The sequence below is a fragment of the Chelonus insularis genome, unplaced genomic scaffold (genome assembly GCF_013357705.1).
Source record: "Chelonus insularis isolate UGA/USDA-ARS -01 unplaced genomic scaffold, ASM1335770v1 contig_88_pilon, whole genome shotgun sequence".
Classification (NCBI taxonomy): Eukaryota; Metazoa; Arthropoda; class Insecta; order Hymenoptera; family Braconidae; genus Chelonus; species Chelonus insularis.
Genome location: NW_023276776.1, coordinates 2389991 through 2414937, shown reverse-complemented (window position 1 = coordinate 2414937; position 24947 = coordinate 2389991). Strand labels below are relative to the sequence as shown.

General features: G+C 33.1%; 3 protein-coding genes across 3 annotated transcripts in view; all 3 read right to left on the bottom strand.

Moving 5' to 3' along the window:
- The window catches only part of LOC118071989 (LIM domain only protein 3-like), a 47664-nt gene extending 23521 nt beyond the window's left edge, over positions 1–24143 (bottom strand). The window contains exon 1 of the mRNA XM_035091523.1: positions 24092–24143. The gene's annotated coding sequence lies outside the window, so the exon portion shown is untranslated. The remainder of the gene's footprint in view (positions 1–24091) is intronic.
- LOC118071985 (uncharacterized) lies at positions 5057–6122 on the bottom strand. Its single transcript, NM_001414564.1, has one exon. The coding sequence runs from the start codon at positions 6084–6086 to the stop codon at positions 5130–5132; it is 957 nt and encodes a 318-aa protein (NP_001401493.1). The 5' UTR covers positions 6087–6122; the 3' UTR covers positions 5057–5129.
- LOC118071988 (uncharacterized) lies at positions 6101–6964 on the bottom strand. The gene has a single exon (NM_001414985.1). It carries the CDS (start codon positions 6935–6937, stop codon positions 6185–6187), a length of 753 nt encoding a protein of 250 aa, NP_001401914.1. The 5' UTR covers positions 6938–6964; the 3' UTR covers positions 6101–6184.
- Positions 24144–24947: the final 804 nt, after the last annotated feature.

The following is a 24947-nucleotide window of genomic DNA, read 5'->3' as shown; positions in this document are numbered from 1 at the left end:
GGGCGCGCCTAAAGAAGACCCAATTCAAGTCCAAATGATTTTTCAGGCCCATAACGCGCCCAAATCAAGCCTAAAACTATTTCGCAGGCCTAAAACGCGCCCAATTGAAGCCCAAAAATATTTCGCAGGCCTAAAACACGCCTAATTGAAGCCTAAAACTATTATTGTCATCATTGTCGAATATGATCTTAGAAAATGGGCTTGAATTGGGCGCGTTTTAGGCCGAGAAAATATTTTTGGGCTTTAATTGGGCTCCTACAAAATTTAGGCCTGTAATGGGCTTGTTTTGGGCACTGAAAATTTCTCTAAGTCAAGATTGGGCTTCAATCGGGCCTGTATTGGGCTTTTTTTTCATTTTGGGCTTCTTTTGGGCCTATTTATTTTTACTCGGGTAATTAGATCTTAAATAAAATTAACATTAATGAGATATTAAAATTGTGTAATTTTATGATCTAGTTCTCAGTCGATAAAAACGGAAGATTTTCTGATAATGTCTGGATAAAATTACGTTCGACTTATTTGGAAGATAATTAGTCGAACGAACGTGATTGTTATCGATACGCCAGAAGCAGAGTCCAACGATTCGTAGCAGTCGTGTACAGTGATGCGGGCAGTCTGATGACAAAAGGACTGTGACTACTGGGGAAACTTTTATCTCGTCGGATTAATGGACGGATTAAGGTATTTGCGGGTGGGACGTTGCTCGATTGGGGTAGAAATCGAGAGGATGGAGATGAGAGTGGGGATTAGTACTTGATTGGCTAATTTGTAAGTGTCTCTCACAGTTTGATATCAACTTCATCGATTACTCAATATATTTTTTGTGGTTATCAGTTTAGTAACAACCAAAAAACATTGGTAATATTAATAACGAATTTTAATCCATCACAACATCAACTTCTATGAAAGAAAAAAAAAATTTCGAATGTTTTCAAAATAGTTAGATAATTACTATTTAAATATGATTACTATAAATATAAGCTTGGGTTGAGTAGTGTGAGAAGGATGAAGGAATATTAGTTAAATTATTTAGAGAAAGTGAAACATCTGAAATAGGATAGAGAAAGGATGAGTTAATGTGCGGTGAGCGTAAGCGGCTGACCACTCAGCTGATTTACATCGCACCCTTCATCGGAACAACGAGTCAGAGGCGTCCGAGAGAAGCTCGTGGTCAAGTGAGGGATGTAGTGTGTGATTGAAGCACCGGTTATCATTAAACAAGTATCCTGAGAACATAAAACAAAACGGAAGTCACTAAATTCTAAAGAAATCTATCTAAAGATCTAAATAAGTAGTATAGATCAATAAATGTCAGGCATTGAATGTTTGTTTTAAGAAATATGAGTTTATCTTTATTTAAGGTAGTCAGTAGCTTCCTAAAGGTCTACTGAGGGGCTCCAAAATATTCATTCGACATTCGACCCTTCAGCAATACCAAGAGAGATAGAAAATGAGCAAAAGAGAAAATAAGATAAAGTGACAGCGGTACGAGGGGCAGCACGCGAAATATTTTTCGTTCGATTTTCAGTGGTTGAAGGTAAATGAGAAAATATGAAGGGGGAAAAGGGAGACAGTTGTTGCTCGCTTGTCCAGACGTTGGCGTTTCCGGTTTCCTGTCTCCTTAACAATTCGCAACCAGTCGTGGCCAGACAGTAGAGACAAAACCTGGTGTGACGGACCAAGTAGATAAGGACCATTCACAAAGACAAAACGTACAGACTACCCATCCCAATACTCAGGTTATATCCAGTGTTTAAACAATACTCGCAACTTTTATTATTAATGTACAAGATAGCAGTGCATTTTATGTATTTTATCTCTATTTTTTCTGCATTCTTTTTCTCTGCTTGCAGTACTTTGATAACCAAACTGTTTTGCATTCATGTTAGCATAGTTAACAAGCAGTTTCCCAGGTGTTTTCGTTAGTTATTTTAATAATGATTTAATTAGCATTCCAAGCTAAGCTAAGGAAGTTGCTCTAGCTTTGTAGAATCCCCCAAGAATGCTAATTAATGATATTCCTTTATCTTTCATCTTTATTTGAAATTTTTATAATTTACTGAATACTTTCTTTCAACTTTGTAACTATGAGAAAATTGTTACATTACCAAAGCTGATGGTCCAGTTGACTTTGCCTAGGTTGATGGTTGAGGTAAATTCTCTAGCATATCTAATGTGCAAGAAGTGACAGGAGTGAATTAAAGCCGGGAAATCTGTTAAGAGGTAAGCCTTTGGTCCTAGGGATTGCATCTTGACCAAAGTGGTGGTTACCTTCCTTACTTGCCAGCTTGTTACTTGGACTCTTGATTTGTTAGCTGATGGTGGGTTTTGACCATCTAAGAACCTTACCAGTTCTCTTGATAAATAATAGATGGATATGAAATAAGACCCTTCAGAATAATTGATGATAGTCGGTGATATTTAAATGAATATTCGAAAATTTGAAATGTTTATTTTCAATTAATTGCTTCATAAAGTTTTTTTATTTAGGTTTATTAATAACAGATGAACTCAATTTTTCAGGTATAAAAATTTCATTTTAACAAATTAATAAAAGTGTCTAGTAAAAGCTGAAAGTTATAATCAAATTTTTAAAAATTCATACATATAATTGAATTTATAGTTTTTACCAGAAATAAGAGTTAACTAAATAAATAAAATAACATTTTTCATAGTATTTTCTACAATGAAATATTTTCCTATTATCAATATTAGTTTTCTAAAGTATAGATGTACATTTTCAATTAATTTCAATTTAGTTATTGTTTAATATCATGTGATAAATTTTTTATTTACTCACACTTATTCTTCAGGTAGGATTAATTATAAAAAGACAAGTTTATTTTTGAAGAATATTATCTTAGGAGGGTTGGATGTGGAACATTAGAAAGTAGCAATTACTCGAGAAAAGCTATTCTTGCTGATCTGCCACCCATTAAAGACCTAAGTAAAGGCTGACCAAGCAACTGTCCTATTACTATCACTGATGGTGTACATAATTATCTTGTGAAAGAGGGGAGACACGCATCCACCGTGTCAGCAATGCTCATTCACTGCTATCGGATGCCAAGTAGACTTGCTACCCTTCTGCTTACAATCCCTTTGCCCAAATGCATTCAGTTTGGTCAGAGATACATTTTTTGACATCCTTTGTTGCAATACGAGACATTATCAAACCCAAAAATGTCTAACCTAAAATGATTGTTGGTAAAAATTTTTTATATTTCAGGGATTCTTGATGTGGTGAAGGAATTTGATTTAAATAACATTTGATGAAATGATTGGAATATCCAAAAGTGTCTACAACATAAAGAATATAAGTGTGAATTTTGGTATGAAAGAGTCATATTTGAAGGGATATTTAGTGGCATGAGAAGGCAGAACATCAAGACTAACGCTATGAGTAGACATATATACATTGTAGTAGGATTCCCAAAAGAGCGGCTGGCCGTCGACAAAAGCACCATCGGTATAATAAAACCATTAGAGTGATCCTCGTACGTGCATTCAAAGCGTATAAATATCTAGTGAAATCCCTCACGCCGTTTCCAAGTTCTACGTAACATTCAACTCGTGATAAATCCAAGGTACCTACTAAAATCCGCGGGGAGGTTTAGAGAGTAGGTGAAAATATACTGTCCCTAGTGTTTTACGAATTTTGTGAGCTTATGTTGCCTAGATAGGTCGATAGTTTGCCAGCGACTCTTTTATATTAAACGTGTGTATAAATATTTCTCCCTCTAGATTTTTATTACTTTTCGGAAGGATGACAAAGCTGTCAATGAATTATTGAAAGTATTGTCCACTTCTGGCTGTGACAAAAATAAAATCATAAATGCTTGGTAGATAAAATAAATGATATGAAGGAAAAACTCTTCGGCAGATTTTTAGAGGGTTGATAGAATGTTAAGGGTAAAGTCTGCAAGCTCATGTGTCAGTCAAGCCTGTATAAAAACTACAGGTTACATCTCAACAGTAGAAGCTTATCGGAGTCTCGCGGTACATTAAGCACGCCTGTGTCGTTTTCACCCCCGCGACCAGAGTAACGAAGCCAGGGGGTGAAAAGCAAAGGGTGGCGGACGTCTCTCCAAGAGATTATCTTGTCGTATTCAATATTCCTATGAAACGTCCTGGATGATAAATCATTTTGGTCTGATAGCAAAGGACCTAGACTTCCGCTAGTTTGACGAATTTCTTTTTCAACTCCCTCATATTATTATTTTCTGGTCGTTTATAGATTTTTGTATGAAAAGTATCTTCACTATTGGATCTATTCTTTCAGATACTAGGATTTTTTTGGCTTTTATAAACAACATTTCGTTAATCTCTGAACAACAAAATCCGTTGAATCTATTTATAATTTACTGTAGATTATTTTTGTATTGATCATTTTTTTTCTTTATCCAGGGTGGGAAAATTGACAGACACTCTATTTCCTTGGATTAGGAGACAAACGGATGGTGAAAATTAATAAGCAACGACAGCTTTATGATTCGTGCATGAACAGAGGAAAAAGGGATGTATGAAGGGAGGAGAATGATGACCACATCCGATTCTATCGTGAACGTAAGCTCAAAGAAAGGGGATGTGAATGTAAAACGTCGTGTCAATGTCTGTCGATAAATAATCAAAGGGTTGTTAACCGTAAAATTTCTCTCAGTAACCTCACTAAAGACTAGAAGTATGTATAGAGGGTATTTTGAAGCACGTGACAATCCTTCGAATATCCGAAACCCCTTGTCGATTCTGGAGATGCAAAAGATGGGCAGGAAGGGTGATGTTAGTTTCCGCAGCATTGACGCACGACAATATAACCCTGATGCCAGTCGCGACACCAACCCCATTTGTGTGCTCACCCTTAGACGATATCTTCGTTGCCTTGAGTTGCTTTAGAGGATCTTCATTCTTCATCTTCCTCGCTGTTTCCTGCTAAACTTACGGTCACACTAAAATATGTCGTAAAATGCTTCATTGTATAGATTTAAAGAATTTTTAAAAGCTTTCAGTGAAAAAGTAAAAAACAATATTTTTCTTTTCCAATCGTTTCGTTCAATTATTTTACAAAATTAAATGATTCCTAATGTGTCAAATTTTTTAATAACAATATTTATATAATAGTTTCTACATCATCAATACATTTTTGCATCATCACCATTACCTTCTGGTTCTTCTGGTATATCTTGACCAACAGTTCTAGGCATATACCTTGGCATTGGCATTTTGGTAGGTGCATAAGGAGTACCAACTTGAGGAATACCTGCAAATCGTGATCCTGTTTGTGGAGCTCCAAAAGAAGTACCCATAAACGAACTGCTTGTACCAGGATAATTGTCGTTACTTGGAGTAAATGATGTTTGATTTTGGGGTAAAGAGTAAGGATCCATAACAGAAACACTCGTTAATGGTGGTGTGTTAATTAAAGTATTCAAATCAGTTGAATAATTTTTAGCCATTCGAGCAATTACTTCACCTCTTAGTAAAGAAACTCCATTTGGAGAAGCTAGATCTTTAAACCAATTTATAATTTGTTTTATTGACAATGAATATTTTTTATGAGATGAATTTGGAGAATAGATAATCAAGTCATTATTGAGATACTGTTTTGTAGCAGTTAATTTTGATGCATAGGCATTAAATGTTGCAGCTAATTTATTGTAATTCATTACCTTTTTGACATACTTAGAATTCAATCGATTTATTAGTGTCATTTTTTCCAGTGAATCTGGTAGCTTTTTACTAATTTCTATTTCATCTTTAAGACTCTTCACTCTCTCATGTGCAACTATCATTTCATTTGCTAAATTATGTATTTCGAGAAAATCATTCCCAATACTTTCAATAATTTTATGTAATTTCGTCGTTAGTTTTTGGTACTCTGAATCAACATATTTAAATGAATAGCCCGGTGTATTCGTAGAGGTGGCTTCAGAAGTTGATGACTTTAAAAGTCTCAAGTAATTAGCATAATGTTGATCTAAATCACCAAAATAACCTGATAATTTTTTCGTTAGATTATCTACAAAGTCTGACATTATTTTTACATTATTATGTATTTGTTCTAATTCTGAGTTAGCTGTAGTAGACATTGTTGTTGATGTTATAAAAAGAAAATTCCTGTTACAATTATTTCTCTAAATGAAGTCAAATATTTCTTAACTAATAAAATACTCATTAATTCAATTTGTTATGGTTGAGTACTTGCACTCATTCTTGCTTGAGGTATTGACATGATAGCAATTGGAGTTAAGTTTAATGATGTTGTATCTAATGGTACTATTGGTGGACGATTAGCAGCTAGTTTCTGTTTTAATTGATTTCTTAGTTTTGATATCTCATCATTGTCACCAAGACGATTCCACCAATCTTGTAGTTGCTCATATGATATTGAATACGATTTATCACTCGTCTTTGAAGAAATAACAATAAGACCTCTTTCTAAATTACTAACTATAGTTTGAAATTCTAATACACATGTATTGAATTCGTTAGCAGATTTATTGTATTTGTCAACAGTTTTTCGATATTTTTTATACAACTTACTTAACTTTTTATTCTTTTCTAATGACTCAGACAGTTGTTGTGCATTATCAATATCATGCATAATACTGACACATTTTTGGTAATAAAATATAACATCTTTACCAGTCTCTGCAGCGTATTCAAACTCACCAGAAATATGTTTAGCAATTTTCTTCAAAGTTTTTTCAAGATTTCTATACTCATAATCAATTCGATTGAACGTTTGATCTGACAAATTAAGATTGAGATCTGGAGAATTCCCACTTAGATTATTGTGAACTTTTAAATACTCAAAATAGTAAGTTCTTAATTGTCTAAGATATTCATTTACTGTTTGATGAACACCACTGACTACTTGTGATAATATTATTCGAAGATTTTCTTGTACTTCTAACAGAGGATTGTGTGGTTCAGCCATTATTTATATCTCTACTAATAATAAATAAAATAATCTTTTTCTTCTCGTTATAGATGAAAATTTTTTTTTGTTTTAAATCATTATTAAAAAAAGGTCATTTCTAATAGAAATCATAATCTTTAGAGACAACGAATCTATTTGAATGATGAGATTAACGGTATTGAATATACCTTCAAATTGTTAATCAATGACATTTTGAAAGCCACAAAATGCTGATGAATATCGTACTGAATCAGGTGGAAACTGGACTACCTCATGGATGTTGAAACGTTACTGTATATAGTCGTTGATCAGAAGCATCACTATCAGTCGTTTCCGGTTCACCGGGCTATGGCCGACATGCGGTACACAAGATGGCGCCGGTTTGCCGATGCACCGATCCCTCTTGTCGGTGCATATGCGCCCATTTGATTTACGGCCATTCAGCTAGAAAAAATACCGACAAACACTGCCCTCGCAACTAAAACGTTCGATCAGTTTTCGATTGTTAGGTCTTCGTTGCTTGATAAAAAAAAAAAATAATAACTCCATCTGCCAAACGTTTGTTGATTATTTCTTGTCATCATTCGATCGTGAATTTTTTCCATCATTTTAATGATTTTATAAAATGTTTCCACTGATATTCCAGCAATTAAGATTGAGTTGAATATCATTCTTGATGATTTAATATCAACAGTGATTCATATTGTCCACAAAAATTTTTAAATAAAATCAGTCGAGGTTTCTTTTTTTTTTTTTATTAATGACTAGACTGCATCAGTACCTTTGGCCGTTTAGCAAACAGACAGAAAATAGAGCGCAACCGCATATAAAGAGTCGATGATAACGAAATGATATATGACTTGGCGTGAATAGCACATACGAGAGAAAGAGAGATATGAAGGGAAATAAAGAGAGAGAAGAACCGTGTACGAAAATGTGGAGGCAACGTATATGAGTATGGCACACAGCAGGAAAGAGAAAGGTTATATGGGGTTTGGTGGTGATTGATCGGCCTCGAGATAACGCGCGATATTCGCCGTAGGATTAAGTGAATGTGGGAACACTTCATAATTCCGGTGGCCAGTTCAACGGAAACCGGCTACCACGATGGTTTATTCAAGTAGAAAACATCAGTCATGCCTGGAAAATCAACTTGGACTTTTAATTAATGTCAGAACTTTGCTTAAACTAATTAATGTTTTTTTTTTTAATGTAAATAAGAATTAGATTTTAAGGGTTTAATTTCTGTCAATTAAAAGATAGACATGTCAAACTTTTTTTTATATTAAAAAATTTCTATTATTAAATCATAACAACAATTAGTGTTTTTTTTTTTTTTAAATCATATGTTCAATTTTTGTTGATTTAAATTCATGATGTCGAATTGAATTCGTTCTCAAACTAATCAAATAGATATGTGAATGCAACGTACGTGACTTTTGATTGCAATAAAAATTCAAATTCAAGTTGATAGATAATTTGTCTGTATGACAATATTCATAATATTTATAGCTTCAATTAAGATGATTAAAAAAAAGTCATTTTATCACAATGTTCTTTTAGTGAACTGGACAATTTCCAATTTAATGAACCATCACGCAATTATGTCATAATGGTTATCGTCGATCTAGAATATATTTTACATCAGTTATCGATTCAATTAAGTAAAAAGTTTTTATGGAAGATGGATTAAAAAATTTCCAACACTTGTTTTATTTTTTTTTCTTTTGATATATCCAAGTGCAGTGATGTATCTAATAAGAAGAAAAGCTTAAGATTGATGAATTCAATTACACAATTTGTAACAGTGCAACGAATTGGAATAATCCTAGGGATGTAATGAAGCTCATAGTCTAGACATTCGATATTCCACGTACGTATAATAGCCGGACATGAGGCTCGGGGATCTTTAAATTATTCAAGTCCCCAGCTCGTTAGGACGAGATTGAAGCAAGATCTACGTACATTTCAAGCTTGGTCATTTCATCCTTCTCAGTCTCTCTTACACACCTGATGCTTTACCATATGATACGTTATAGAATGTGCTTGGCTTTGCTATTTGATATCCTCGATTTCCAAATCAATTCCGCAATTAGGTTCAGCCATTATTCCGTCAAAAGACCGGAATGGTAATAGATGCTTTAATTTACTAGAGATTTAGTGCAATTATCTTTGAAAATCATGGAATTAATTTATTAAGCTGTTTAATTATTTTGTATATTAAATATTAAATCATCCATTAAACATCATGGGAATTTTGTTGAAAACAAAAAATGGTGATTTAAGAAATAACCAATGATGTATAAGTGGAGTGAGGTAATGTTAAGATTATTTAAGAAAATCGTTTATAATATTTCTCAATTTGAGAAGAGAAAATAGCAGTTATATCGCGATATAAACGACTAGAGAGACATCCGTCATGATACCCAAGACAAGCAAATGCGTACGAGAGGCATAAAGGTAGCCCGTAACTTCTCGTTTCCCCTGGAGCTTTCGTTTCTAATGCGAATTTCCGCGATACTGCCTGCCTTAACTGCGAATGCGTACATCAAACTTTATGGCCACGCGAGACTTGAGATTTCTCCCCTATTGTCTCATCTCAAGAAAACAAAGAGGAGTTACTTGTGTGCTCTGATACAGAAAGTGCAAAAAAATTGAGCTGTTATAGACACTCTGAGTAATCGAGGGTAACCTTGAACCCTCAAAGCTGTAATTGAACCGAGAAATTTGCTTTTCCTATCCCTAACAGTAAACTTGAAATTCATTTAACAGCTTTATCAGCTGTTACAGTTTGTTTTCAAGTATTTTTTAACATTTTTTTCTCAAATGCTGAAATTTGAAATAAAAAATGTAGGCTAGTATTAAACATTTTTTTTGGCAATTAATTTATTTTTAGATGGATGGAAAAAATCAATTTTATTATCACCAATAAGTGGATAATAAATATTATAAATGATTATTTAGAGAGTTATCTTAATTTGTATCAAAGGAAAATTAATATTTCAAGTTGAAAAACATGTCTCGGACAATTTCTTCCCCTTGCTCATTTTTCTATCTGAGTCTGCCTCATCCTCAACATTTCATGTTCCTCTAATCGACTACCCTTCGCATAATATTTAATTTTTAATCCAACAGTATTCAAATGCAGTCTTTTCTCTCGCTTCTCTTCTCATTCTTACTCTCCAAAAGCTCGCGCCTAATGGGAATACAATTTATACTCGAGCCACGGCTTATTTTACATTTATGCTAAATATCCTGTGTTCTTTTTTCTTTCCATCGCAATTTGACTCTTTTTTTCAAAATTCTTTTAGCATTATAACGAACTTTAGTATTACGAATAATTATTTTTACTTTTACTTTCAACGTTAATAGAGTCATTGGAAATGTAATTATCATCAGTTTCATGCAATTGCTTGTCTCGTTTGATTTCTAGAAATGCCATGACCACCTCTATACGCTCGGTTAAGACAGACAAATGTGTTCTGGTCAGTCGGGGCTCGCTTGCCAGTGGGACGAGAGATTTACAAGTTTAGTTAGTGGCGATCACACCCCCGGGAATAGTCTGATAGCTTGTTCTACCAAGCTTTGTCCAATACAAGTCTTGGTCTTCTATCAAATTCATCTGCTTACTTTTCTACATCTAAATCAAAATAATTCCATTTTAAATTTTATCTTTTAAATGATTAAATTTTTAAAAAGACAAAATAGAAATAAAGAGAAATCTTTTGATGGTAATGGAACAAAATGAGTAGCACGAAATCTCTAGACATGGGCTAACAGTTATAGATAACACTCCCGTTATGTGTCATTTTTTCTCTGTCACTTATGAATGACCATCCACGGATAAGCTTAGACGTAAATATATCGCCTAGGACTGTCCAAGTGTCCCTGGAGCATTCGTTTGAATTATTTTATATCCCGCTATTTTTTATTATCAGAACTCGGGCACAAGCGATACTGGTTTACTCGTGGGATCAGTAAAGTGACAGAGAGGATTATTTTAGTCGATGTTATAGCATGGAATGGTAGTGTAGAAATAGCTGTCTCGAATCGGCCCGTTTGCCGGCCAAAACCGCGTCACATAATGGGAAAATTTGCGTAAATGGCGGGATCATTAAACGCCCCTTGTGCATGAGAGAATGGCAAGATACGTGTGGGGGGTGGAAGAGGGTCAAGTGGCAACAGGGGGTGAGAACGCCTGGGATACGTTGCGGGGGCTATAACTCGCGGTAATACCAACCTAACCGTGTACCCATGATTATAACGCTGCCAATTAGTCAAGCTGGCTTACGATGCCGACCTACCCTCAGGATATTGTCCTTTGCTTCTCACTCCATTCCTACTATCTCTTGTCTTCCCTATGTCTCATGCTAATGCTCTACAAACAATATTTTTATTCAATTGCTTCACCTCTTATCGATTGGCAGAACTATTTCCAACATTTACATTATTTTAAACTTCAATATTTAATAAGAACATTTCCAATAATTTCTTTTGTTTATCTAACCGAAAAAAAAATATTTATGTTTATTAAATGTTTATGACACATTTAATTATTTAATTATTAAAATAGAATTATTTAAATGTTAATAGAAAACCAGAAATTAATTTTACAGCCAATTGATGCAGAAAAGAATTTTAATCATCGAATTCTAACTAGAATCAATTGTCTCTCAAATAATATTTTATATAGCATATCAAATAAATGTGTGCATGATTTGATTGATCGCTTATTAATTAAATACCCAAACTTCTACTGATCATATTAATTAATTAATTAATTATTATTCAAATATTATCAATTAATAAATCAAACTAAACGAATTTATGGTATTTAGGTGTAGTTGGAATGATGATAATTTAAAAAGATTAAATAGGAATACAAGAGAATGAAATTGCCACATGTGTTTCACCACAACACAATCCAGAGCTCACGACAGTAGAATTGTAAGTTAAGTTAGCATCCTTGAGGCACAAGTTTGGTAATTATTTAACTAAATTGCGAGTCAGCATGTGCTACCTTGATTATATAAAAATTCGGATAATTAATGTTGAATATTAATTATCTTTATTACTTTAATTCTGTAATAACTCTTTCATCATTTTATGAAACATTTAAATATTTAAGCTATATTATTTCTTTTATTCCAAGTAAATCAATTTATTTTTTTATTTAAAAATAAAAATAGTGATTGATCTACACCAGATTCAACTGTTATAACAAATAAGTGAACAAAAAATTGACGGTGACATATTTTTGCTTGGTAAGTATTGTGAAAATGTATTTAACTGAATTGATGCTGGGGGCGTCAAAACCAAGAAGCGAACGATACGTGGCTCAGATGTTTAATTAATTTCACGTCCCCGCGTAAATGAAACGCAAAAATATAATACAATCTGACATTAGAGAGGATGAGTGTAGCAAAAAAAAAAAGACGTGAGTTTAAAAAGGCTCTGACGTCGTTGGAATTTGTTTATTTTTAAAAATTTCTGTTTTTTTCTTTCCATTATGCTTTTTCATCCTTCTCACCATCCTCCAATCCCTTTTGCTTCTTTTTCTTTTTTATTTTATTTCTTCCCGAGTTTTCCATCCGTTTTGATTTAACAGCCTTGGATTACTTCGTGCTTGAGAATTTTATTCAACATTCAAAAAAAAAAAAATGACCATAGAATTAAATGGAGTGAAAGAATGGCTATTCTAATTATAAGTAATTTTTTGTTTTTTTTTTGCTATTAAAAGGTTGATTTTAATTTTATTTTTATCTATAAAGAGACAATGTCAATCGAAAGATAGAATTAGCATTAAGCATCAATTTTTCTCAAACTTAAACCCAGAGAAAAAAAGACAAAAGAGAGATAGAGTCGTTAGAGTACAGTTTGCATTTTTAATTCGAACAACTGTGAGAGCTGGTACCCTCAGAGCAATTCGTTTCCGCTTTTTCTTCCGTCACTACCCTCTCGTATCCACTGGCTTTTTTTTTTTATTATTTTTTGTGGCTCTCCTCCAACCCCTAAGACTAGAATCCGCTCACGCGGCTTCCGGGATTTTTCTCGAACAACCGGAAATTAATCGCTCGAGCGATAAACATGCAGATATAGAGGACATTTAGGATTTAGTTGTTTCCAGGCCAACTCTCTGTAGTGGCGTATACATACGATAGGTTTATTTTACAGCTTATAATGCTTTACCACAAGAAATAGGATATCAATACCTTTACGTCATTGAATCACTGAATTGTGTAATATAAATCAACATTAACATGCCACGCTTCTATTTCCAACCTCAACATCGTTTTCCAACCTACCCCCCTTTAACCACCCTCTGAAATCGCTAGCACGCCGCTTTATTAGTTTGTCCGAGCGATAAATCAGACCATAGATCAATTTTGCTTTGCCACCATTTCCCTATTGGTCGAATCAGATTATAAATTCGTGATTTCAAGCCAATTCAGTACAAACTATGCATTCTATCTAAACTCACCTTGTTCGTCGTCATTTACATCTACAATAATTATCTAACCATCGTCATTTCTTTATATTTTTATCCACCTTTTTTCCTCATTTTACTCCATATTTTCTTTTTTTTTATTTCAAAAAAACCAAAAAAAAAAATATTGGGAGAAGGAAGAGTTAAGTGAAATGCAAAGGAAAATTAAAAATCTGGAAAATCTACATGACTAACTTCTCAGTGAAAAGTAACAAAGTATTGAAAAAGCAATTTATTATTTTAAGGCTGGGCTTTACTAACCTCAAATCACCTCAAATTTTTCTCGTCAAACTGTGCATTTTTTATTAGTTTTTTTCATGTAAAAAATATTCAGGAATATGTAGAAAAGTGGTATACACATCGGAAAACAAAGATTTATAGTACAAGTGTAATAATAATCGTAGAATAAATAACTGTTCAGTGAATTTTGAGGTGTCATGGCGGATGCACTTGTCATGAGCCCTTCACTGAAAAGTTATTTATTCTACGATTATTATTACACTGGTACGAAAAATCTTTGTTTTCCGATGTGTATGCCACTTCTCTAAATATTCCTAAATATTTTTTTCGTGAAAAAAACAAATAAAAAATGCACAGTTTGACGAGAAAAATTCGAGGTGATTCGAGGTTAGTAAAGCCTAGCCTTAAAGAAAAAACAATCAATTTTGTTTGTCTCTATTCAATTTTTTTTTCAGCGCAAAAATTGCGATTTTTTTGTGAATGGTTTTTTTTTAATCTCCGTGTAATTTTACATGAAAAAAATTTTTGGACTAAAATGAAGGTTAGATTTGTTAATTAAATTGCACCCTTATTGGACTACATGGCAGTATTATCATTTGTTCTTGAGATACGCAAGACGTAAATTGATAACAAACATACATGTACATACACTGCAAATCCAAGTTGTAGACATTTTTAAAACGCTAAGCCACTACGAAACGTGTCAAAAGTGTCTACAAATCATGCATAGTTTATTAATGGGCATTTTACATTGAATACACTTTACGCATGTTATTTTAACACGTTTGTGAAATCCTGGGATTTGCAGTGTACATGGGCATCTTTTTAAAAAACGATATCATTGGACTCTAGGAACTTTGAAACGTAGAGACATGATAAAATTATAAATTTAGAAAATCGACTTCATTACAATAATTTTCCCACTGGAAAATTAATAATGTACGTACGGACATTTATTTCTAAATCTTCTTATATGCTTTCAAATGTCCTATAACATGAAGATACGATAATTTTATCATAATTACGAATATTAAAAATTGTCACCATTTTCATAACTTCCTAATGGCAAGTTAATAACAGATATTGATAATTATTTTAATACTCCAACACTGAAAGCAATTCATAAAAAGTAATTAATTTTTTTTCTAAATGTGAATCACGGATACAATCAAAACGCACGTTAGAATCGACATCAGATGTGTAGCTGGCATATAGACATAGAGGAAACAGGTCTATGTGAAGGGATGCATTTGAATTTGAAGGGTGGGATGAGGTTGGTCGAGCAATTAGCGAGCCGTCAGTGGCACAGTAGCTATAGCAGTAGGCATCGCCGTAGAAGCACAGGCTCTCAGCCTAACGCACCGTTGAGACTCTCACTCAGTTGGCCCGAGGGTTGAATTCACCCCTAATTAGAATATCCATCCAATCTAGAAGTCCTGCAATAGCATCGGAAATCGGACACTTTCTCGGTTATCCTAGATCGTCACTAATAGAACTTTTGGACCATAACTCCATTAACTAATGTTCCATTTATTGATTAATAATAACCAACTTTCCATCACGACATTCACAAGAATGGTTTATTTTTATTTAATTTTTTTTTCTGATTTTTTTCTTATTAAAATCTGCTTTTCGTGTGAATAAGAATCTTGTCGAAATGAGTATTAAGTAATTTTGATTAATTAAGAAAAAAAAAGCAGTGAAGATTTTGAATATGATTTGTTATAATAGCTGAGAGCATATAGGTATACAATGAATGCAATTATAATTTTAATTTCGAAGGTATTTAATAAAGGGGTGCATCAGGGCTGGTCTTCACATCCCTGTATATGCTCTTGCATCCGTCGCTTGAACCCTCTCGTGCTCGTGCAAGTGTTATATCCAGACCCTATGCGGACTAATTAGTAATTACGGCTTGACAGCCGACCATTTCAACTCGCTTTGGCTCGCGAATGAGCTAGCCCTTGGCAACGTTGCACTCGGTTGCTCCCCAACTACCCCTGGAAACTCTCATGCCTCTCGATGACATTCATGTGAGTACGTCAATGATTCAATACACTTTCAGCTTGCGTTTCAGTCTTTGTGTTAATTCTCTTGACTACATTATATTTGTTCAACATCGCTGTGGATTTTCGTGAAACAATCGAGTGGCAAAAGGGGTGAGATTCAAGTGAAATTGAAGTAATAATACTACGAATAACTATACTAGTATTATGTACGTTCAGATGAGATCAAATAATTAAATTAACCGATACTTTATATCATTTTCTTTTTATTCATTTTTATCCACTTCTCTTTTTATATATTTTTACCTCTCTTTTTTATCATTCGAGTTATTTTCATTAAACCAACAACCTATTTAATGAATTATATTGATATGATAAATTGTTGTTATTTAATTAAGCAAATATTTGATAGTAATATCATTTAATTTGTGACGAAAAACGTGTTTTCATTAATAAACGATAATATTATTTAATGAAAAAATTTCTGAAACAAAAATATTTACCATCAAGTAATGGCTCGTAAAAAATTTACCCCAACGAATTTCGGTCAATTTGTTGGCATTTAAATATTAAAGCTTCAGTTGTACCATCAGAATAATTTCATTGACAAATTCAAAAGAGTCACGAATAATTAATAGTTTGATATAATAACGGTGTGCTGTACACATTAATTATCGTTGAAAAAAGAAAAAAAAGATTTAATTTACAGACATTGGGTCGTTCAAGCAGCAGTTGAAGCTTTGGTAACATCAAAGGCAGAAAATCAGTTGATTCCAGCCCTGATGGGACAGTGGAAGACAAATGGAAAGTGGGTAAAACCGCATCCCTTTATTCTCTAAATGGTATTGGAGTTAACAAAAATCCTAGTCCGTATGTGGGGTTGAGAAAAGTATCATGAGGGTAGGGGTGAAGTGAAATAGCAATTTTAAACAGTCCGTCGTGACTCTGGGTAGTGAGGCTGAGTGTGCAATGATTGATGCTAGACCACGTGGTGTTTTCAAGGGGTACGAGGAGTGTGTTGAAGGTAGGTGCTTGGGGGTTGGGAAAATTTAATTAACGTAAATGCCGCCGCCACGGCCGGCGCTACACACCGTGTGTGGCGATCGCTCATATGCAACCCCCTTTTACCACCCCTCTGACCACTGGTTTGGGTTATTAAACACTCGCCACGCAATGAACGATGGGAATAAGTGTTCAGAAGCCTGAAGGGGTTGCTGAGATTCAGAAATGATTGATTCTAGTATTTCTTCTCTTATTATTTCAATTCATTTCAATGATAATCACTCTACTCTTCAACAAAATCATCTTTTATTTAACAGCAGTTCGAATAATCGATTTGACCTCGGAATTCAGTTTCTAGCTTTATTATTGATGATATTTTCTTAATGAAATTTCAATAAAATTGAAAGACTTATGAAAAATAAAATATCATGAGGAGACAGTTGAAAGTTATTTTTGTTGTATGAATATTCTATAACATAGAGTCGATTCTCTCCCTACATCAAAAAATTTTCATGCCCGAAGGAACGGCATATTGACATCTTATCTCTGTCTGATTTAATATCAAAAGTAGGAGTCTTCTTGTATATCTGAAATACCTTTGATGAGTAGATAATTTTTTTTCTACCTTCATACCACATGTATTTATCAATCTTCAATTTTTTAAGTCTTCTATAACCAAATACTATTTGCAATTACGATAAAGAAATAACATCAAAAATGATAAGATAAGGAAAATGAAAAATACTTTGGTATAATATCCGTTTGTGTCTTGTCTACTTTGATCCTTTATTACATTTTTACAAGCGATTACATTGGCCAGAGGCTGGCCGTCGACTGATGTCATGTCTCCACTTGTTTTCCTCGTTATTCACCAAAGTCTATTTTATTATTTCTTTCCATCTCCCTATATTTCCTCTGGGCTAAAAGAGACTTTAACAAAGTTCTCATGGTCATGAGAATAAGATATTGTTCTTGTTTGTAGCTTGAGTTAACTCAAGTTCCGCCTTGCTTTAGTTCAACCCCTAATTAAGTTTAAGGGATTATAGAATTGTTTCACAAAGTCGATTACGAGATTGCAATACCATGAGAAAAGTGTCGAATAAGAGAATGGAAATAACGAAGAGGAGAATTGGAAAAAAAAACAACAAATAAGATGAAAAAAATTCTTACTTCTTTCGAATTGAGAGAAAACAAATGGTCAGTGGTTTATTTCATGGTAAAACACACCCTCGAGCATCCAAGATTTAGGAACTATCCTCTAACTACTTTAGTGAACTAATTGAGAAAATAAAATTCATTGAATGGAGATTGTTTTATTGTTTACATAAAACTAAAAGAATAAAGTGCTAAATTGGGGATGATAATTTAAAGTAAAATCATTGTTAACTTTCCATTAAAAAGTTATTGTTCATAAAAATAGCAACTTGTTCTAAACAAAAAACAACTAAAAGATGACAAAATTACGGTCTTCAATGAGCATGGGAAAAATTTCCCCCAGACCCATTTTTGAATCTAATGATGATTCAGGGAAACTTGAAAAATTATTCCATTTACAATGATGAGCTTTCGTGACAGTTGGAAACATCTCAATGAAAAGAAGATAATAATCATAATTTTGATCGCAAGTTTTGTCTGATCAGCTGGAGGCTTATCGCTTGTGCCACGTAAGGAAAAGCTGAAGGAAACACATTGATAATGTCCTCTAGGGATAAGAAATCGCGAACTCACCGTGGCGTCCATTTCACCCCCTTAAGCTTATCTCATTTATTACCCTGTCGGTATTTTCTTTAGAGGTAAACCATCTCATTCATCGGTTATTTTACAACCCTAAGATAGAGGGCGAGTAACGTCTTTGTTTTCACACAGTCGGGGTTGAAAATACTTTTGACAACCGAAGACACAAAAGATAAGATATTTCGATTTTCCTTAATACCCTTAATATTTTCTAAGATCGCAAGGGATTGTTGTGTAATTGAATTGACGTGGTCGTAGACGTAGGTGAGAAACTGGAACGATAAAGTCATGATGGGGTGAGGGGGATAGTGAGAAGGGATGAAAAGTGTATACCTGGCTCGTTGGCAAGCATGAAGCAGTCGCGAGGGTAAATAAGATAAGGTGTGGGCATAAACGACCGTTAGATAAGGGTAGTTTGCACTCCTGTTGTGGACAGTTTGTCGTAAATGAGCTAAGGGAATTTAACATGAAAGCTTTATTCTTTTAACTTGATTTTTTTCTCTAGTTAAAAAATCATTGATTATCTACCGGAATAGAATAGAAAAAAAATTCAACAATAGAAGGCATACTTTTTTCTCACCATATTCTTGATATTTCTGAAAAAATCCTGTCTCGCCATTCTAAATTCTCGCTATCTTGTCGATTTTGACAGTAATGTGCCGGAGTATTATGTAGAGAGACCGTACACGCCCATCCCTTTTACGTGGCAAGCCAAGTGGTGTGCCGTTTAGCGTCAGATAGCGGAAACGTATGAGAGACGGGGGTGAAGCTACCCTTATCTTAAGGGTAGCCACTCAATAGCTAAATGTTCTCGCTCTCGATTTTCTTGTTGGTATGCTCTATTTTATTTACCATTGTTTCTATTGAAATTTAATTTTTTTTCAATCAAAACCTTTCTAATTAATTACTTCCTTGAATTGCAAAAAAAAATAAATAATCATCCATACTTTGCCCTTTGTAGTTGAAAAATTGATAACTTTATTTTGAGAATTTTTTAGGGATAAAGTTGAGAGTTAAATTAATAGATGACTTACTACTATAACAGACTGCTTAGGGTTACTTATACTTGACAGAGTGTGGGCGTAATTCGGTCTACTGGCAAAAGCCTTCAGGGTAGGTGCTTGCGGTAAATCTAATAACATTGTAATGCTGTTACTACGTCCCTCAAAGTTGGCCTCGTGAGTTTACCCTCCTCTCCGTGCATGCAGTCGACAAAGACGTTGGCACGTTGAGAATTTCTAACGCATTTCACTCATTTTCTTAATAGTTAATAAAAAAAAAAAGGTGAATCAAATTTAAAATAATCATAATTGTTAATTTAAAATACGTAGCTATAAATAATGTGAATAAATTTATTATTAACATTAAATATTGTAGAATTAAATAAAATGGTAAGAATTTGACGTGAATAAGTACAAGGTCTTCATTTGGACTATATCTAGCAACATGTCACAAGTCAAGGTAAGCTTTCTCAGTCACCCTGGGGGTTGTTCTGCAAACTATTCTCCGTGCAAAAGTTCAACACAACTTCATAACATCGGTGTTCCAAGCTAGGAACAGCAAAAGGATGAGAAGGGTCTAGAAGTAGCTAAGAGTACGAGGGTAGACGAGAAGGATACATGCGAAACGTAGACCGAGAGGGGTAAATTTGTTCTAGCGTGAGCTTACATGGGTTACTCTAAGTACAAAGGTGTCTGGAGGGTGGTGACTATATCCATTGGCTTGGAATAACGCAACTATCGCTACCTTTATACTGATAAGAAGTTTCTCAAACTTTCAAACGCCACAATTGTAGAATCAAATATACTTGGTGGTTAATAACTTCATTATCCTCAATGAGAAAGCTTGTGTGAATTTATTATTTAAACATCAACTGGTATTCTTTAAGACTTATAATTCATTATTCTAAAGCAAGGAAAAAGAAAAGAATTTGAAATATTTGTAATAAAATATTTTATTGAATTTAAGACTATGATGTTATATAATTTTAGTTGAAATAAATTACAAATGATTGATCCTTAGTTAATAATCCAATCACTATTATTCGTGACTTAATTTAAATATTTAGCATAAATTATTTTCACGATCACATTAACTTCATACAAAAATTTAATAATTTTGAAGTATTATCAATATTCAAGATAAACATGACTTACGATTTCAAAACATCTGCCACGACATTTTTGACTTTGCTTAAAAGATTTTTAATAATTATTTAGAGAAATTAAAATACCCACAGACATTATAATTAATGATAAGTTTAAATACAAGTGACATTAAAGTAATTTTTACTTTCTGAAAAACTTGGGGGATCTTAAAAAAAATAATCAATTTAATGAAGCATTAGAATAAACCAATTCAAAGATGAAAAATTTTTTCCTTTTTTATTATTTTTAATTAATTATTATTTTTTATTTTTCCTATAATGTTTTTTTTTTAATTAAAAAAATGTTACTTATTTACAGCGAATTTTTTTGCTTAATGTATGTATTTAAAGAAAATATATAATCAAAATACTGGACTAATAAAAAAATAATTTATCTCAATTAAATCGAAGCAATTTGATTGTATCCCAAGATAACGATCAGATGGAAAAGAGAGAGAGAGATTGGAGGAATAAAATCGAATAGCGTTAGTTTGTAAATCGTGAGAAAGGTTAATAATTGCCAGGTCTGTGTCAGGTAAGCGAGGTGAATGTTGGTCGTACGAGGGCACGTAGATAAAAATCAGTAATTAGCCGGGACCATTATAGCGAGCGTTTGAAAAATTAGCGAGTGGTAGCAGTGGAGAGAGGGGAACCAAGGTGGTAAGCAGCCCTCTGGGCATAATTCCGCTTCGCTGCTACGTATCCAAACGTAACATCCAGTCTGTCTCTGATTTATACGGGTTTGCTATTAATTACCCACCCTCTAGTCGTCGTTACTGTACACCCATAGCCTAGCTGCGTGCAAGCACTCCCAAACTACCCTCGTATATGTTTGCAAGCTCTCCGTATACTTAGGTGTTTACAACGTGAAATAATTTAGGCCTTGTGGCTTTGGTCTCACCGTCAATAGAGAAACCCAATCGATTCTCGATGCATGAGTGATAGTGTTTAAACCTCAAACCTTTCAACCTCAAAAGCTCACTGCTATTTAACTTTAGTTAATAAACATTTTCAACATAAGAGTTCCATTTTTATCATCAGTTACGACTATTTAATACCACTACATTATTCATTGATCTTTAAATCTTTAAATCATCAGTGTAAATCATTCGATTGACATCGTACATACATATTGTGGAGGTAATAATTAAATCAACCGTTGCATAAATAATACAAAAAGATAAGAAAATAAAATCGACTATTAAATTCAATGTTTCGGATTAATTGTTTGAATGCTGTTAAATTAGTTTACATTTGCTTTGGTCGATTTTTTTTTTCCAGCAATCTCATGTGTGAGAATGTGCCTATAAAACCTACTTTTCATTCTCTGTTGATGTTCCCTGGGAATTCGTAGCAGGTCATAGTTACTCTCATTTTCTCCCTTGCTCTCTTTTTACGTATGTCCATCCCCCTAGTAGGGGTGAAACATCGAAACATATGTGAAGTGTTTGTAGTTGTTCCACAGCTCGCTTTCCATGGGCAATTTATTCGTGGTCTCGTACAACTAAATATTTGTTTTAGCGCATTACATTCTTTCTCGAATCATCTCCCTTCCATCCCTTTGTCTATTTTAATCTTTATTTTATAACAAAAAAAAAATATTTTATAAATTTACTTCTACAATCGATTGTCTTAAATTCCATCAACATTACATTCCAATTCAATTCACTATTTTGGTTTATTTTTAACCTTCAGATACTTTACTAATCGAATTATTGACATAGTTACAACGAATCATTGATTCGCTTTGTTCTAATAATTTATTGAAATAAAATACAAGTTGATTTTAAAATTGAATTGATTCACTGATAGATGGATTTCTTTGAGTCTAACATGATTTATTAGCAGCTAATAAATATGTTTTTTGGAGAAGAAATCAAATGAACATTTGTTAACAATTAAGAAATTATTTATTAAAACAGATTTATTTGGCTCAAATAAATGATTTCTTCGCTGCTAATAAATATTTATTTCTCATCTAAATACTATGATTGAACTCATGGATAAAGTAAAATGATGGCAAAGCATAATGGAATGTAAGGTTATAAAATAATTGTTATTTATTAAAAATTATCAAATAAAAAAAACAACTGTTTTGTAATTATTATAATTAATATTTTTTAAATAACATTCATTTGTATTGAATAAGGGCTAAAAAATAATTGTACAGTTATTGAAATAGTGTTTATGAGCATTGAGAGTTTGTACTCTTGAGTAACATTTCTGACATTCTAACAGAGTACAACGACGCTAGTAGTAGGAGTGGAACATGTGCCAGACATGGTTATAGGATGTGGCATGCAGCCGCAAGCTCTCAGCCTCATCGCAACCATGCCCATCTATCCCTGCTTGGCTTTCGAGGCCTATTTGCTGCCCTTCTTACCCCTCAGTACCACTTCACTGATGGGGTCAGGGAGAACCGATCGCGTCGAGACATTCAAGACATAACAGACGAAGATATGCATCATTAGCTTGTCTATATCTCGCCTGCCAATCGTGCACTACCTCCACTGAACGACGTTACGGAATGCGAATTCTCCATGTGATTTCTAACATACCAATCTCGAGAGAATCGATATTTCCTGTCATTCATCGATTCTAGATATAAATATTAATATTTTATTAAACAAAAAAAAAATTATCGATTAATTATTTAAATGATAATATTTTTTTTTATCAACTTGTTTGTTTTTAATTTGATATAAAAAAGTTTTAATAGCAAAAGATAAAAGTAATTCATGTTTAATAACAATAAATACACTTTTTTTTTTATTATTTATAAATTATAATAAAAAAGATATATGATAAAAAATGGCTGAAAAATTTTTTTATTCTAAAATAATGTTGGAAGATAAGTGAAAGGGTGAAAAAATAAATGTAGTTTTTGTTCTGTTAGAAGAGGGTAAAACTATAATCGCTTTGGCCCTACATTTAACTCCTCCCCAACCCCTGAAACTCGCGGCTATTTATTGCCTACACTCAGTCGGTTCACAACATAAATATGTTACACCTATGGTCACTTTGGCATTAAAATTTTTTAAAGATATTTCTTTTTCCCAACATTTCTATTTTTTTTTTTTTTATCATTTCTATTTATTTTGCAAAATTCATTCATTTAAATTCACTAAATCACAATATTTATTTTTTTTTAATTGCCTATTTTCAATTTTACTTCAAATAAAAAAAAAAAATAGTAGTAATAATAATAATAATTTAATGTGGTATTAATAAATACCTTAAGTGGCTGATTATTTACATTAACGACACTTATCGTAATAAAGTATCACTGACGAAGGGTCTTTGGAGAAATGAAGAAGTGAAAAGCTTTGAGAGATGTTTTGGAGAAAACCATTCTCGAAGGATGGGAGACTCACAATGTTCGGGGTTTGAAGCTTTGCGAGATAAAAGAAAGACCAACTGTTGAATATCGGCCCGTAATAAGTAGAGGAGAAATTATTTTATTGATTTTCTATATATTTAATTAAAAAAAAAAAAAAACTATCACTTTGACATAATAATTTTTTTAAAAATCAATAATAAATTTATTTATTACATACCTCAGCAATTTAAACTATTTTTCTTTTCACAATAAAATTAATTATAACTAAACTTAAAAATACTTGAAATAATCACTATTGTTGTGAAAAAAAGCTCTTCAAAAATAATACTATTATTTATAGATACTTTAATTGATTGATTTATTATCAAGAATCGAAAGCTCAGCAATAGAAGTGTCCGTGACGCACGTGCGACCCGGTCGCGCTGCACGTGGTGTTTGTTCGCAGAATTATTTCGCGAAAGCTACGCGCGCTCAGGAGCTTGCGATTTTGCACAAGCGCGGATTGGTTGGTGGGCGTAATATGCGCAAGCTTATGGGCGGTTCTGCATTGGATAGGGCGTATCAAGGTGAAAGTAGTAACAGGGAGTGTTAGGACAGAGGCCGGTACGTCTTCGAGGTTGGTCAATCCTCATGACAAGCTCTCACTTGCACGCCTTATCAACGTCTCAACCCGCTCCTCCCACCTTTCTTCGAGCTTTTATTGCACTTTTTGACGCTTCACTTGGGAACAAATCGCGCACTGGGTTCTTCATAGAAGTGGAGAAAGCCCATTTGAAAAAGAAAATAGAAAATTTCATCATCAACTCTCAATATCTATATTATTCAACTTTTTTTTGTTTTAAACTCCTAACAATTTAATAAAATTTTCCATTATTTAATTTTATTTGAATTATTTCAGCTATTTAATCTGTAAAATTTTATTCAAAAATTAAGCAAAAAATTTGCAAGTTGTTTTTTAATTAAAAATATTACAGTAAAAATATTTTTAGTGTTCTATATTTTTTGTTATAAAATAAAAAAAAAAAAAAAAATTAAATAAAGCAAAAAAAAATGTGTTATATATGAAGAGGAAT